General features: G+C 50.0%; 1 protein-coding gene across 2 annotated transcripts in view; it reads left to right on the top strand.

Moving 5' to 3' along the window:
• Positions 1-565: 565 nt before the first annotated feature.
• Positions 566-17,400, top strand: part of Mrc2 (mannose receptor C type 2) — a 56,135-nt gene continuing 39,300 nt past the window's right edge. For both annotated transcript variants that reach the window (XM_005369414.3, XM_026777192.1), the window contains exon 1: positions 566-853. In XM_005369414.3, the coding sequence (XP_005369471.3) occupies positions 691-853 (163 nt within the window). In that variant the 5' untranslated portion in view covers positions 566-690. The remainder of the gene's footprint in view (positions 854-17,400) is intronic.

The following is a 17,400-nucleotide window of genomic DNA, read 5'->3' on the forward strand; positions in this document are numbered from 1 at the left end:
GGAGTTCTGGGCTCCTCCTCTTCCCCACCAGACCAGGGGAGGGGGTCCTCTTAGGAAAGAAAAGAGCTTAGCGGCTAAAAACAGGCAGAAGAGGCCGGATGGAGCGGGTGCTGGCGACCCAGATCTCGCCACCTGAGTCAGTCGCACGCCCCAGCCCTCGGTTGGCCAGGCCACGCAGCAGTCCAGGTCTCGCCACGCGGTGAAGTTCTGCGGAAAGTTTTGCAGTTGCTTCGCAGCCCGCGCCAGCAGGAGAATCTGTGACGCAGCGTCTGGGGCTCCAGACCCGGGCAGAAAAGAGAGGGAAGACTAGGCGGGAAGGAATTAAGAAGCAGAGTGGAGGAAGATAAAAGAGCGCACGTTGGGGATGGTCCTTCTGGACCACGCTGATCCTCCTCTTCTGCTCATCCCCCTCCCGATCCCTCCAGACGTGCGCTCCCTACGGCCTGGTCCGGAGCCCCGCGCCCCCGCACCTCCTCTTTCTCCTCCCACGCTGCCCGCTTCCCTTCCCCTCTGCCCCTCAAACCCTCCTCCCGGGTTCGGCGCTCCTCCCTCCGCCCTCCCTCCGAGGGGCCTGCCTCCTCCCTCCTCTCCGGGAGGCATCACGTCGTCCCGACCCAGAGGAGGACGCGAGCCCCTCGCCGGCGGTCATCAGAGCCCAGCATCAGGGCTGCCACCGCGCGCCGCCGGGCCATGCGCCCTCGGTTCTCGCGTCCTCCGTGCGCCGCAGGGATGGGGCCCATCCGACCTGCCCTCTCGCCCTGGCCTCGTCACCTGCTGCGCTGCTTCTTGCTTCTCGGGGCACTGCATCTCGGCCACCCGGGGGACGCCGCCACTGCCCCCGCCGCCCTCCCGGGTAAGGCGCTGCCAACTTGGCCAACTTCGGGGGCCAACCCAAGGGAGAGCGGGGCCTCTTGACTTTTCCCTCTCTCTTTTTTTTTTCCTTACTCCCTTATTTTCTGGAGAAGTGTGTGTGTGTGTGTGTGTGTGTGTGTGTGTGTGTGTGTGTGTGTGTGTGTGTGTGTGTGAGACTGGGTTTTTAAAAATCGTCTCCGTTTTTCTGGAAACGAAGGAGAAGGGAGGAGGAGCGCGCCTGGAGGTGGGGGAGGACCTGAGTGGAACCAGATGTGGCAGGCGGCGGGGGAGGGGATCCTGGGCATTGCGGCCTGGGAGGGAGAGGAAGGGAGATGGAGGACTGGCGACTCTCGTCCGGGCCATCCGGACCCCTGCGTCCGCCCCCGTGCTGGTCCGGGTATGATGGGATGCAGCCGGAAAGCCAGAGGCGCATTGTTTCACACTCTGTACGTGAAGGGTCAGCCTCCTGGGCAGCGTCTGGCAGGGTCTTTACATTTTCTTTCTTGGTCTTCAAGGACGGCTTGTGGTGTAAGACTCCTGCACCCAGTGGGACAGTTTTGTGTCCGTGTGCGCGCGCCTGTGTGTGTGTGTGTGTGTTCGGGCTCTCACTTGGCCAAACTGGCACTTCTCCAGAGCTGCAAAAGGGTTTCTAAAGATGCAAAATCACAACCCGCAGAAACCAATCACACAAGCCCCCCTTCTCCTTTCTGCGCTCTCTTTCTTCTTTTCTCAAGAAGTAACTGAAAAGTGAGGTCAAACAGGTCCCTCTTGAGAAGAAGCTGAACATAGGTGGTACTCAGAAAATCCCCGAGAGAATTTTCAGAAGTTAAAGAAAAAAAAATGTACTGGGTGCTGCCTCCACATCCCTCTTTATTTAATTGGGGGCTGGGGTGAGTGGAAAGGGTTGGGACAGCATCTGCACTTTGGGCTAGGACCAGGGACCCCCGGAGAGTCTGAGGCCTTCACCATGGCCTGGTATGCTGTGGGCATCTGCTAAGGGGAAAGGAAGGGTCTGGGTGAGCCACAGTCACATAGAAGACCTGCCTCCCATCCCGCCTGGACCTGGAGCCTGGGCAGACAGGAAGGAAGCAGGCATGTGCGGCCTGTCTCTCACCTCTGGGTCTTCTCTGCTGTAAAGAGTACAGGACCACAGGATCCGAGAGAGGAGGGAAAGAATGGCCATTCCAAGAGCCCTGGACTGGATTTTAAAGCCAGGCCCTGGGAAAGAGCTGGGCCAGAGAATGCTGACTCTGTCTTTTCCCCCAGGGAGCTTTTGACAGGGGAGTGGAGGTGCCTAATGAGGGGCCCAGTCAGGGAGGAAAAGGAGGCCTACAGTGTCCCTGTGATTCCTGGTTTTTGCTTCTGTCCCTTCCTGCTCGCTCAGGCTGTGTCCTACACACGGAATAGCCACAGCCTGGGCTGTTGCATTCTCTGGATTACCTGTCCCAGCCTGGCCTGGGCTAGGGCAGCTGGGGATGAGGAACTGCCACCGAAGCACCTGAACAGGAGGGTGACATCACACAGCTTCCCTGTCAGTGCATACAACACGTCCAGCCAAATCCTGGAAGTGCGCAGGGTTAGGGAAGGAGCGTTCAACTTCCACGGGTCCCTTGTCTGGAGGGCTGGTGCAGGGCCTGTGGGCTCATCTCTACTTCCTCAGGGATCCCATAAAGCATGCCCCTGCTGCAGTGCTGGTCCACTCTCCTTGGACACAGCACCAAGCCGAGGGCTTTAGAAGAGTTGAGATGCGTCCTTAGAGAAAATTAAATCTGTCAGGAGTATGACAGCGGTTGAGCCATGGGTGTGGGGTGAAGGCTCCGGCAGTGAGTGCCCTTTCTCAGCCTGGAGGCCCTGGTACGTGCTTAGCGTCCAGTTTCTCGTTTAATGCTGAGGTAGGTGTCGTTGGACCCATTTTGCAGAGTAGAAAATGGAATCTTAAGAGGAGTCTGGTGGTTTATTTTGGACACATCTAGTAAGTGAAAGGCTGGGCCCGGGGATGCTTGGTGAGTAGAAACAGGAGTCTGTGGTCCAAGGAGGAGCAGGGAGGGTCAAAGAGAGCAGGCCAGGAAGGGGGCGGGTGCCTGGACGGCCCCGATGAAGACCCCACTTGCAGGCTGACCATGGGACTCCAAGTGCTGAAGGTTTCTTAGAACAAGAATGAGCTCTGGATTGGAGGAGGGGATCTGCTGTCCAGGTGGAGCCATCAGGAGGCCTTGGAAAGTCCTCCTGTGGCACTCAGAGGTAACTGGCTTTCCATCTGAGAGGTATTGAGTGCTTGTCATTGCCACCAGAGTCGCTAGGCAAACCTCTGCATGTCCGGCCAGAGCCAGACTGAGACCATCCTTCCCCGTGAAACTCTGCCTTCCTGGCTTTAGCAAGCTGCCAAGGCCACTGTGCTTTGCACAGTGTTCGAGCCAGAGTTCACCTGGGCAAGGGCAAGGTGTGTGAAATGGGTAGGAAGCCTGGGTTTGGTCCCAAGTCCGATGCCCACAAGTTGGCGTGACTGCGGGATAGGATGGAGAAGCCTTGAACTTCTCGGGTTCTCTATTTGAATCCATCACTAGTGTGAACATCGGGAGGGGGCGAAGAAGTGACCACAATAAAAGCGGTTGTTTCTATGGTGGTGGCTGCTCAGAGCTCCTAACCCTGGGAAGACCTTACCCTGGGAGCCAGAGTTAAAGCTGGTCAGTGATTTGTCAAGACCTCACCCCCAGAAAGTGGGAAATGGAGCTGGACGCAGGTGAGGCAAGAGCGAGCAAGCCCCTAGACCTCAGAGTACCACAGTACCAGACTGAAACAAAGGCACTGCGGAAGGCAGGAAGATTGCCCCGGAGCGCTGGGCTTAGGGTACCACCCGTATGTATGTTAGCTAGCTTGTCACTATGACTCAGTGCCTTCATCTAAACACCTTAGGGAAGAGCGGTTTATTTTGGCTCTGAGCTGCTAAGACTTCAGCCTGAAGTCAGCTGATTCCATTGCCCTTAAGCCTGTGTGAGGCGGAAGCGTAACAAAGGGTCGCAGTCACAGAGGAAGGCTGCTCAGCTTATGCCAGCCAGGAAGGTGGCGAGGCACCAAGGACAAGCAAGGTACACCCTTCAAAGGAAGTAGGTCCCCGTGGCCTACTTCCTCCAACCGGCTCCAGTTCCTAGTTGCCCAATAATGCCCTTACGTTTCGACCCCATCATTGGAAGGGTCCATCCAATCTCCGAACATCGCCCTGGAGACGGAGCTGTCGTTTGGTCCCAAACGTAACACCCACCCGTGTGTCCCCTTGAGAGGGACAGTGAGGAGAGGAGTGGGTGGACAGCCCCCTGTTGTCGGGTGGTCCTCACACATCACCATGGCCACAGAGGCAGAGACTAAGTTCCCTCTCCCTGTCCTTGGGGTCCCTGAGATGGTCCTCCCCAAGGAGGTATTGATAAGAAGTTGCTAAATGCCCGAAGGTGCTCCAGCCAGGCACCTCAGCTCTTCGAAGTCAGGATTTCACATATTCATTTCATTCATTCATTCATTCATTCATTCATTCATTCATTCATTCGTGTTTCCCGATCCTGTAGAGTGATGAGATCAAGATGACTAAACCTTTTTCTTCCTTTGAGTCTAACTACCCCCATCCTGCATGGCTCATGGGGGGCTCCCTTGGACTTGGGGGGCATGTCACTGGCAGGAAGTGTCTTCCTGTTTAGCCCTTCGTGAGATGAGGCGGGCCCCCTTTCCCATGATGGAGTCCTATAAAACTGGGTGGGGTGGGCCACTGGAGTGGTGACATAGCTCTTGGAAGTCACCCTGAGCTCTGCAGATTCTAGAATCCTAGTTATTTCTCAGTAGGCTAGAAGGGGCTGCATGGTGGTATCTGTGGTCCTGGAAATGCGGGGGACAGTCAGCTCCAACGCCCTAGCAAGTAGACTGGGCTGCGTTCTTCAGCCAGCTCCTCGTGGCCCCAGCTGGAGCACCCATGGTTGCTTTCTTTCTACCCTTAGTCTTCAGGACCACTCTGTCCTCTCCTGGGGCCCTTGGCTTTGCACCCTTAAAGTACAGACTCTCAAAGCTGGAGAGATGGCTCAGTGGTTAAGAACATTATTCCAGAGGACCCGAGACTGTAAACCTAAGAATAGCGGACGGACGGCACCTCTTGAGCTTCTTGGGAAGCGCCCCAAGAGCTGTAGTGGGTTGCGTCCGTGATGGGCTAAGAGTTGTGTTAGTTTCTTCCTTGCTGTGGTAAAATACCCGGCACAGAAAACATAAAGAGGAAGAGAAAATTACTTTGGTCCCCTGTTTCTGGGACCAGTCTGTGGTCACTTGGTCTAAGTTGCTTTGAGCCTGAGGCAAGGTCAAAAATCATGGTGGAGGGACGTGGCAGAGAGCTACCCGCCTCGTGGTGGCTCAAGAAGCAGAAAGAGGAACCGGCCAGGGAGCAACTCTTAACCTCTCTCCACCCCCACACCCACTGCCTTTAGTGAGGCTCTACTTCCCGTGTGGTGGGTTCAGCAACCATCCATCCATCCAGTGATGAGGTTTGAGATCTCAGAGTCCAGTCAACTCCCCAGAGCCTATCCGTTTGGCAAACAAGACTTTATGTAACACAGGAGCCTTCCGGGACCTTTCAGGTTCAAGCCACACTATTCCCTACAGGGAAAACTCTAAGCCAGATTTTGGTGTCCACAAGGCGTTTAGAAGGATAATTGGTGTGGTACTGTCTTGTGGACTGAGCAGGGGTGTGGGTGTAATCCAGCCTATCCGCTTTCTCTCTCAGTCCTTTGAACTATTAGTGGCACAGAATCCTTGAGACCGGAATTCATTGACCAACTGTGTGGCCCCAGGCTCTGGTTCTTCTTTTGTCAGGTGAGAACAAGAACATGCTACCTTGTACAAGGGAGTCACACGTAAGTCAGATTATAGATGCCTGAGATACATGTCTGGTACGCTATCAGGCAGTAAGCTACTGTGGTTTTATTGCTAATAGAAAACCCATGAATATCAATGGACTCAAATATGATAAAATTCGGTCCTCGATGCCCTCAGTCCAGATGGCTCAGCACAGTTAAACATGCTCACTGCTCTCAATTCAACACCCAGGTGTGATTCCCAGCACCCGTGTCCAGCAGATCGGGAGGCAGAGGCAGGCAGATCTTTGAGTTCAAGGCCAGCCTGGTCTACAAGAGCTAGTTCCAGGACAGGCACCAAAGCTACAGAGAAACCTTGTCTCGAAAAAAAACGAAAAAAAAAAAAAGTAAATATAATTACCAAATTGGAGACGGGGAATCCCACCCTTGGTGGCCCTGTGTCCCTCAGGTCCTTACTCGCCACACTCTCCTCCCTGTGATTTCACTTTCTTACTTAGCCCTCATTGTCGGTGCCTGGGGGACGTCTTTGTCCCTGGAGTGGGAAACGCTAAACCCAAGGCTGTCCCAGACTGCCCCTAAAAGCCAGTGTGCTTGCTTTGCTCAGAGCCAGTGCTGGCGGCTTTCTGCGGGTCTGTCTCTGTGGCTGGCTTTAATGTGAGCGTGAGTGCCCGAGGCTGGATGGTCGCCTTCAGCCAGAAGTTCCTCTGAATCTTGCGGCTGCCACCCTCCCCAGCCCTGGGGTGGCTGCTTCCTCCCTTGCTAGCCTAGAAACACCTCTCTTTCAGCAGGGTGTTTTGAAGGAAGAGCGCGTTCTGGGAGTCTGTCCGAGGGCTTACATATACTAAACACATACTTGAACCTCAAAGCTGTATCCCACTTCTTAATTCCTGCACGGCGGGGCGGGGTCAGTGCCTGAGACACGGTGGTGTTTAGTAGATATTTATTGAGTTGGAAGAAATTAAAGCAAACACACAAAGTGTACCCAAAGACAATAAGGACTAGTGAGATGATGCCATTGTCATGCAGCGCATACGGCATTGGGTTAAGATAAATGGTGGGAAGTCTAAATGGAAGAGGCTAATCTCCAGAAGGAAAAGTTTTGAGCTCTTGTAAAAAACGCATTGTGAGACTCACCAGGCACAAACTTTGTTAGGAAATGAAATCCTTACTTTTAAATGTTGGGAAAATACGGATTTTACAACTAGAACATGCTGGGGGGGGGGCATTCAATGGTGGAGAACATGGTTAGCATGTGAGAAGAGAGGACCAGGGTTCAGCTCCCAGCTCTGCACCTCCCACCAAAAAGAAAGAAAAGGAAATTTCATTTCAACTTGGAGCTAAACACTCCTGAAGGGATTCAGATGGTGCACTGTTGTGTAGAAGGTTCAAAGATGACGAGAAATTAAATTCATTTTCGGAGGGGGAGGGATGGCTCAGTGGTTAAAAGCGTGTACTGACTGCTTTTGCAGAGGACCCAGAAGAAAAGCTATTGAGCAAGACACGCAATAAGAATCTTTGGCCTGCACACATGTGTATCCATACACACACATGTGTGCACACACAAACATGCGCATGCCCCAAACCAAGGGTCAGATGTTCACCAGTTTTATTTTATGTGACATTTATAAAGTGCATTGCATTAGAAGGAACAAACAAAGCAGGCTGCTCTGAGATCTCTGGCAGGAACAGAAACTCGGCTGACAGCTAAGACACCGTCTGAAATGCATAGGAAAATGCAGACAAATGGACTCGAGGGTAAACATACAAAACAGTTGGCTCCATGTGAATGAATGTGTCCCAGCTTCACGCAGCAGCTTGTGGGAGGGTCCTAAGGACATCAGGTTGTCTGGGAAAATGTTTCAACATGTTCTTTCTCAAGACAACATGTTCTTTCTCAAGTCATGGGAAATCTAACATTTCATATCTAAATACTTAGCCGCTCGTCAACTGCAGAGGCCTTGTCTTAGTTCCGGTGAGTATTAGCTGTGATGAGACACCATGACCAAAGCAACCTGGCAAGGAAAGGGGTTATTTGGCTTACACTTCCATGCCACTGTTCATCATCAAAGGAAGTCGGGGCAGGAACCTGCAGGCAAGAGCTGATGCAGAGGCCAGGGAGAAGTGCTACTTACTGACTGCTACCCATGGCTTGTCCAGCCTGTTTTCTTATAGAACCAAGACCACCAGCCCAGGGATGGCACCACCCTGGGCCGCCCTGATCAGTCACTAATTAAGAAAATGCCCTAAAGCAGTGGTTCTCAACCTTCCTAATGCTGTGACCCCTTAATACAGTTCCTCACGTTGTGGTGACTCTGTGGTGGTTTGAGAGAAAATGGAGGTGACTTCGTTGGCATAGGTATGGCCTTGTTGAAGGAAGTGTGTCACTGTGGAGGTGGGCTCTGAGATCTCATATATGTTCAAGCCACGCTGGTGTCTCAGTCCACTTCCTGTTGCCTACGAGATATAGAACTCTCAGCTGCCTCTCCAGCACCATGTCTGCCTGCACACCGCATGTCCCTCCCTGATAACGGACTGAACCTCTGAAACTGGAAGCCACCACCTCAATTAAATGTTTTCTTTATGAGAGTTACCATGGTCATGGTGTCTCTTCACAGCAGTAGAAGCCCCAACTAAGACAGCCCCCATCCATGACATTATTTTGTTGCTACTTCATTACTGTAATTTCAATTTCGTCACTGGTTTGAATCATAATGTAGATATCAGATATGCAGGATATCTGATATGCAAGGCCCAAAGGTTGAGAATTGCTGCCCTAAAGGCTTGCCTGCCTTTGAATCTTATGGAGATGTTTCCCCAATTGCGGTTTCTTCCTTTCAGATGACTTTAGCTTGCGCCAGGTGAACAGAAGACATAGTACAGACAGAGCCATATGCAACCATATCTTCACCCCTGAGAAATGATATACCGTGGGCTTTTTTCTAGATATGACGTAGTGATTTTTTTTCTAGTGTGTAGTCCATGTTTGGATTTTCCAGTTGTCCCATAAATGTGTGTGTATGTGTGTGTGTGTGTGTTGGTTTTTGTTTGTTTTGTTTTTTTCAGACAGAGTCTCCCTAAGTTGCCTTGGCTGGTCTGGAACTCACGAAGATCTGTCTGCCTTTCCCTTGGCTTTCCTGAGATTTAAGGTGCATGTCACCACACCCAACTTGTATTTGCTTCTTTGTTTTGAGATCCTATCTCACTGCGTAGCCTGGCAGGCTTCAAAGTCTCCATCCTCCTGCCTCTGCCTTCTGAGCATTCAGATTACAGGCAGTTGTCACCCTAACCAGCTCCCAGTAATTTTTTTTCTTTTTCTTTCTCTCCCTGCTCCTTCTTTTGAGTCAGGGTCTTGTCACATGGCTCTGCTTGTCTTGAATTCACCGTGCAGTCTAAGGTGGCCTTGAGGTCATAGCAATCCTCTGCATCCCTGTAACGTACTGCTTTGTTTTGAGACTGGCTCCTGTGTAGCCCAGGCTGGCCTCAAACTCTGTAACTGAAGATATCCTTGAATTGATCCTCCTACCTTTACCTCCCCAGTGCTTGGGTTACAGGCGTGCACCACCAGTTTATACGATGTGGGTCTGATCTCGGCCTTGTATCAGACAGGAGCTCCACCGACTGAATCGTGTCCCTGGGCCTCATTAATGTTTTTTTTTTTCTTATAAAGGAAAACATTTAATTGACTGTCTTACAGTTCAGAGGTTCAGTCTGTTATCATCATGGTGGGTCATGGCAGTGTACAGGGAGAAACGGTACTGGAGAGGTAGCTGAAAGTTCTACATCTTGCCTCATTAATGGTTTTAAAGGCTGTTTTAAATTTAGATGTCATGTTTCTGTATTTTCCTTTGCTCTGTCATTGTTGCTGGGCTGTTCCGTTTGTCTTGTCGTCATGCTGTGCTTCTGAGTTCTAGGTCAGCTGTCTTGTAAATGTTGCTGTCTGCATCCCTTACCCATTGCTGGATTTGTCTTCAACATTTTCGTGGGGAAGGCTGCACGGATGTGGGTCCTCCCACTGTGTCACATTGGTGCCAGTTTGTCCCTCTCCCCACCTGTGTGTGTGTGTGTGTGTGTGTGTGTGTGTGTGTGTGTGTGTGTGTGTGATGCTGATTGATAGAGAATCTATCAGACCGCTCCACTCCCCCAGGTGCTCCACTCCCCCAGGCACCTTTTCCTTTGTGTAGTTTGTAGATAACCTAAGGAATTTAAACTGAATTTGTTGTTTTTTAAAAAAAGCAAAATGCTGATAGCTGCACTATTCATAAAAGCCCAAAGTAAGTGGGCCATGATGGTGCATGCCTTTAATCCCAGCACTCAGGAAGCAAAGGCAGGCGAATCTCTGAGTTCGAGGCCAGCCTTGTCTGTAGTGTGAGTTCTAGGACAGCCAGGACTACACAGAGAAACCCTGTCTCAAAACCAAACAAAAAAAGCCCAAACTGAACATTATCACCAAGTGAAGATTCCCGAAAGGCTCTCCCCAGGAGACTCGCGGCCTGTGTCTTCACGCGGTCTCTGCTGTAATGCGCAGTAGTGAATGAGCAGCCTACAGCTTGCTACAGTGGTGTGGGGAAAGCTCCCCAGGGTGCTGACCCAGAAGCGTACACGTGACCCCACCTGTCGCAAACATGGAAAAGGACGCGGAACTAATTTGTGCTATCTGTAGTCACAAGAGCGGGGGAAGGAAAAGAAAGAGGGTCTCTCTTCCAATAAAACTTAGATGAGCGATGAAAAGGAGCTCTCTGTGACGCACGTGGCTACGAGCTTGTATCCTGACGGATGGTTTCTAGTATTGCTGAGGATCCTATAAGCTGAGCAGTTGGGACTGTGAAAGATGCAGACAGTACACACACACACACACACACACACACACACACACACACACACACACACGCACGCACAAACCAGCCAAAAACACGGACCACACGGAATGTCTGGTGAGCCTATGGAGAATTGTTAAAGTCATTAGCAATCACAAAACACAAGCAAAGGCCGAGCCGGGGTGTGGTATTATGGGGCTATTAGACAGAGAAAAACAGAAACAAAACAAATAACAAAAGAGAAGGCTGAGACTAGCTTGGAATAGCGCCTGCCTCGCATGCACGAAGACCTGCGCCTTGTCCCTGGCACCGCCTAAACTGGGCATGGTGAGGCACTCTTATAATCCCAGGACTTGGGAGGTGAAGGCAGGAGATTCCGATGTTCAAGGTCATCTTTGCTGCCTTGTGAGTCTGGAGCTAGTCTGGGGTACGGGAGACCCTGTCTTGGAACAAAAACAAAAGCCTAAGCAGGATACTGTCTGTGTGTCTCGAGATCCGTTCAAGAAAGACTGATCCAATAATGCGACTGTGGGGTGTGAGATAAGCTCTTTGTAAGTCACTTACTGTTGTCAACGTCATAGTTTAGCCACACCGTGTGTAAAGCACTGGCTTTCCTAAGATGGCTGTGTCCTATGATGGTTGTCCTATGGAGCTGTGGTTCGCTGCTGTAGTCTAGCACATACTGCCCTCCAAGGAAAACACGGAAAGTCAAAATTCAAAGCGAGGTTTTTACTGTATATAAAGTTGAAACAAATCTTAAGTTGGGGATCACAAGCCCCACGTGCATTTACGATTAAGAAGTTATATTCACTAAGTCAGGTGTGGTACACACACCTTTAATTCCAGCACTTGAAAGGCAGTTCCAGCCGGTTGTGGTGGCGCACGCCGGTAGGATTTGCTGAAGGAGGCAGAGGCAGGAGGATCACGAGTTCGAGGCCAGCCTGGGCTACACATTTAAAAAAAAAAAAAAAAAAAAAAAGGCAGTTCCAGAGGCAGGCTGATTAAGATTTTATGAGTTACAGCAATAACTAAGGAAAAAGAAAGTGATATATGGTGTATCATACAGGAAGGCATTTAGCTTTAACTTAAAATGACATTTACATGTATTCAGTGTATGTAGGCATGACAGACAGCCATGCCACATTAGTATGTGGAGGTCAGAGAACAGCTTACCAGGGAGTTCCCCCCCTCCTTCTGCCATGTGGGTTCTGAGGATCGAACTTAGGTCGGTGGCCTTGCCTTTACCTGCTCAACCATCTCTCAAGCCTGAATTTAGTATAAAATGGTTTGGCTCCCCCCCGCCAATATTTTAAAAGGCAATACTTTCAGTGAAGAATTAAATATGTAAACAAGATTCTAGAACATGGTTTTTGTTTTGTTTTGTTTGTTTGTTTGTTGAGACAGGGTAGCTTTGGAGCCTGTCCTGGAACTCGCTCTGTAGACCACCAGGCTGGTCTTGAACTCACAAAGATCCGCCTGTCTCTGCCTCCCGAGTGCTGAGATTAAAGGCGTGCGCTACCACCACCCGGCTAGAACATGTTGTTTTATTTTCATATGTTATATCTGTACATATGTATAATCAGACCTGGGGTGTGTAGAGAAGATAAGATAGAAACATGTCACCCACATTTAGCAGTTTCTCATACACTAACCTGAATTACATGTTATTTAGGAAACATGATAACTGTGGGAGGCTTTTTCTTAAACACAACTACATTTTAGGTCATTCTGCCAACCGTTCAGTCAAACGATTCTGGCAACCCTTCCTTTCTGCCCCAAATTCCTTTGTGTAACTGGTTCAGACCAGCAGAGCACGACTCCACATAGCTCCTGGACTATACCCCCATCATGTTAATTTTTTTTGTTTTATCATTTTATGTGTATGAGTGTACATATGCACACCATGTACATGCTTGCTGTCTGTAGAGGTCAGAAGAGGGCGTTGGATTTCCTGGGACAGGAGTTAAAGACAGTTATGAACCACCATGTAGGTGCTGGGAATCAAACACTTGATTCTCTGGAAAAGCAGCCAGTGTTTTGCTTTTTTCAGATTTTGTTTGGGATAGGGTCTCTGCATATCTCTGACTGTCCTGGAACTCACTATGTAAACCAGGCTGCCCAGAACTTGCAGAAATCCTCCTGTCTCTGATGCGGAGTGCTGGGACAGCCTGTGTTCTTATCTGCAGAGCCACCTCTCCAGCCCTCGGGACTGTTTAGATAGCCCACAGATATGCCGTTCAGACTTTGGTGGAAGCACTGAGCATCCTCCCCTCACAGGCTAGGCACAGAGGGGTTTCCCTGAGGTGCACAGACAGGTACTTATCTGGGAGAAATGGCTGTGTTACAGGAGGAGACCACTCCCCTGCTACCTCCTTAAACACCCCAGATGACAGCGGAGAAAGGGTAGAATGCTTAAAAGCTGAAGTACACGTTTAATGTCGGAGTTTAATGTCAGTCACAAAATTCTGTAAACTTGAAATGTCTCAAAGGTGGAACAGAAAGGCACCTTTATGTTGGGAGATCACGTGGCTTCAGCTGGGCTGTGAGAGATTCCTTCTGCCACAGTCCTCTTCTCACAGATAAGGGGAGCCACCTAGCTCAGGAGCCAGGGTCACCGAGTGAGTGATGCTGTGTGGTCCCCACACCGTCTTCTGTGAATGTAAACTCTCTGGAATTATAACTAATTCAGGTAGTGAGGTGAACAAATGTTTGAGTTACCTCAGCCTCTAACCCAAGGTACATCTTAATGCTGGCTTAGCCCGTGTGCCCAGGCTCTATTTTGACTTCAGTGTTTAGCCATTCCTGGTGTCTCACTTTAAAAAATGACTGATTTGTTTTTTTATTTATTTGGTTTTTATTTCAAGCCAGGGTTTCCCTATATAGCCATGGCTGTCCTAGAACTCACTTTGGAGACCAGGCTGGTCTTGAAGTCACAAAGATCTGCCTGCCTCTGCCTCCTGAGTGCTGGGATTAAAGGTGTGCGCCACTACCGCCTGGCTTGGTTTCACACTTTCAATTCTTGGAGTATGGCACAAACACAGACACGTGAGCAGAGTGTGTTCACCTTGATTGATTTTCCATAGAGCACAACTCACAGAGCCAACCCTCGGGTTCAGAAAATAACACTCCCAGCATTGCCAGGGAGTAGAAGCCTTGCCACAGGCTCGGTGTAAGTCTTTAATCTCTGTGAACTGTTGTTCATCTTCTCTATCATCGTATCTGTCTGGCCCTGAGCAGCACACGATTCTCATGTCTCTGCTTTTCTTGTGGCTAACTTGAGCTTATGATTTTTCCCATTTGGGGTTCATTTAAATGTTTATATTAATAATTTATCCACTTTTATTCTATGTGCATTGATGCCCTGCATGTTTGCAAGTCTGTGTGAGGGCATCAGAAGCCCTAGAACTGGAGTTACAGACAGTTGTCAGCTGCGAAGTGGGTGCTGAGGGCTGAACCCGGGTCCTGTGGAAGAGCAACCAGTGCCCCCAACTGCTAACCTATGTCTCCAGACCCCATTTAAAATTTTTATTTGGTTTGTTTGTATTGATACAGGTTTCACGGTGTAGCCCTGGCTGGCCTGGAACTCTGTATGTAGCTCAAACTGGCCTTGAATTCACAGATGTCTGCCTGTGAGGGCTTTGAGTGCTGGAATAAAAGGCGTGTGCTACCATGTCCATTTTAAATTTTTTATCTGGGAAGCATATATTTTTTTCACCTTTTCCCCTATGCCATTGCCCACCCCCTGCTTTTGGGTCCAGGTTCTGACTATATAGCTCAAGGTGGCCCCAGACTCACAATCCTCCTGCCTCTGCCTTTTGAAAGTGCTAGGATTACAGGTCTGTCTAATATACCCACTTTGACCTTATTGATACATTTTGTAAAAGACACCTTCATCTTAAATTTGGTTCCCTCTCTAGGCCTTCAGCAGCACAGCACATCTGCAGGACTGCAGTTAACCAACTTTAGACAAAACTGCAAAATGACAAGAAAAAAAAATGTACATAGCATATATGTTCCAGGAGCACTGAGAACACGGCCCAATGGGTCAAGAACTTGCTGAACAGGCATGAGATCTAATGTGTGACTCCCCAGCACCCGTGTGAATGCTGAACAGGTGTTGTGGCCCGCTTGCAGTCCCAGCCCTCAGAAGGCATAGACAGCTGGACCCCAGAGCAAGCAGGCTCAGTGAGCGTCAAGTCCACACGAGAGACCCACCTCAACATAGACGGTGGAGATTGCTGCAGGAGGGCATCCACTTCTGGTCTACACATTCGAGTTCATGCACATACACACGTGCACACCCATCCACACATGCGCGTGAATACTCATACACATATGCACACCACACGGGTAAAAAATACTTAAAAATTACTTTTATTTGTTATTAACGGGGATGGTGCTGATGGCATGGCGTGTGCATAGAGGTCATAGAGGTCAGAGGACAGCTTCGTGGAGTTGGGTTCTTCCACCTTGGCATGGGCTTCACAGACCGACCTCAGGGCATCAGGCTTGTGCGGCAAGCGCCTTTACACGCTGAGCCATCCTACCAGTGCAAGACCATACCTTTATGATATCAGAAATTATACCTATTCATAGCAAACAACTCAAACAATGAAGAACGCTCCATGCACTCTCCGGAGCGTGCCTAGCTCGAGAAGGTTTGAAGTGTTGCGTGTGCCACATAATGAGACTTCTTGGGGATGGGACCAAGTCTCAGCACTGTCTGTTTATGTTCTGTGTATTTCTAACCTGAAGACAGTATTTTTTTTAATCTTCTGGAACTGGAGTCACAGACAGTTGTGAGTTGCCACGTGGGTGCTGGGAATTGAACCCTGGTCCTCTGGAAGAACAGTCAGTGCTCTTAACCTCTAAGCCATCTCTCCAGCCCAAAGGCAATATTTCCAATGCACTTTTTTTGTTTTGTTTTGTTCTGTTCTGCTTTTGATTATTTGTTTTGTGATAGGATCGTGTCTGTAGCCCAGGCTGGCCTCAAATTCCTGGCATTCCTTCTGTCTTAGTTTCTTAAGTGTGAGGATTACGGGACTTGAGCCTGTGTTTGGAGAGTGACCGCATGACACCTTCCATGGGATCACATGTGGAACTTTCCACTGTGGTATCCTGTCAGCATTTAGAAACTGGCACTGGAGAAGTGACTTGTCGGCTGAGAGCTCTTGCTATTGCAGAGGATCTGGGTTCAGTCCTCACACCCACCTGGTGGCTCCCACCATCCATAACTCCAGTTTCAGGGGATCTCATGCCCTTTTCTGACCTCTTTGGCCACGAGGAACATACATGTAGAAAGGAACCACTCCACACAAAATAAATCCCTTTTTTTAAGAAAAGAAACTTTCAAATTCTGGAGCACTTCAGGTGGTACCCAAAGGCAGTGTCCCCGAGCAGGAGTTCCAGGCAGCTATGATCTGCACGATGTGGAACTGGGGATTGAACTTGCGTCCTCTGCAAGAGCAGTGTGGCAGCCACCCCGTGGTGGCACACGCCTTTAATCCAGCACTCGGGAAGCAGAGGCAGGCGGATCTCTGTGAGTTTGAGGTCAACCTGGTCTACAGAGTGAGTTCCAGGACAGGCCTCAAAACTACACAGCTACACAGAGAAACCCTGTGTCGAAAGCTGCCAAGCTCTCTCTGCCGTCCCCAAGACCTCTTTCTAAAGAGTTTGTGACAGAGGATTCATTACCTGTCCACACAGAACAAAGAGGATGCTCACCACTAAGGAATGGCTCGTCTCTTCAATGGCTTACTGGGGAGACAGATGTCTCCAGAGATCTGTCAGTACTCTGTAGATCCCCCAGTCACCTGTGAACAAAGACTGGACATGATGGTTTATGCCTATAAACTCAGCAGTAGGAGGCAGCCTGGTCCATAGAGTGAGTTCCAGACCAGCCTGGGCTACAGAATGAAACCCTGTCTCAACAAAAACAAAAAATTCCTGAAGAGGCAGAGGTCGCATTTCACAGTTTAACTCACAGATAAGAAAACAGAGCGTGTCCCTCCAGTCCTTAGGCTGTAAATAGCCAGAGGAACCTAGACTCCGAGGCTGGAACTGCCTTGACTGCCGCGAATCCCGGTGGAGGTCCCCTGCTTACTCCTCCCGTCCCTGGTCTGCTCTGCCTAGGGGTGTAGGTGGTGTCCCATTTCCTTCCACAGGCTCTCCTCCAGCTGTGCTTACTCCCTGGGACTTCATTTCCCCCTACAGCTGCCTTCAGAGTTCTCTCTGCAGAGTGAGGATGTGGCAGAGAGGGAAAGGATGCCGTGGTCCCTGACCCTTCCAGAAGCCTCCTTTCCCTGGCACATTCTCCTCCCTGCACCCCCTTTCCAGAGAGACCTGAGAGAGCCTAGAAGTTCAAAGAAAGCCAGTGATGGTTTCTCGGGCCCCAGCGAGCCTGGGAATTCTGGGAGAGGGCTCTGCATCTGGACCGTGGGTTTATTTTTCTTTTAATTCTTCTGAAGAGTAAACACTCTAATCTGTAGTTATTTCCTCTGATCCTTTCTTCTTATCCCAATTGCATCTACAAAGCCCGTTTCCCAGGCCCCGTGTGGTAGGAACGTAAACAGATCCTCTTGTCTGAATTTGGAGGCACAGTAGTGGCTGCCCCTCGAGTGGTGCCTGGGTACGGGAGGGCATCATTGGCACTCCTTCCATATGGGACAAGTGTTGGTACCCTCTCCAGATCAAGGCTCACAGTCCCAGGCAGTTAGCTCAGAGTCCAAGGACCTAATCAGGGATTTGAACTTGTGGAGAAAGTTTTTTTCTTTTAAAAGTTGGGGGTCTTTCTAGGTAGCCCAGGCTGGCCCCAGAAACAAACACCCATCCTCTACCCCAGCCTTTCTAGTGCTGGCATAATGGGTGTGCCCCGCTAACACCCAACTGTC

Source organism: Microtus ochrogaster, unplaced genomic scaffold (assembly GCF_000317375.1).
Source record: "Microtus ochrogaster isolate Prairie Vole_2 unplaced genomic scaffold, MicOch1.0 UNK48, whole genome shotgun sequence".
NCBI lineage: Eukaryota > Metazoa > Chordata > Mammalia > Rodentia > Cricetidae > Microtus > Microtus ochrogaster.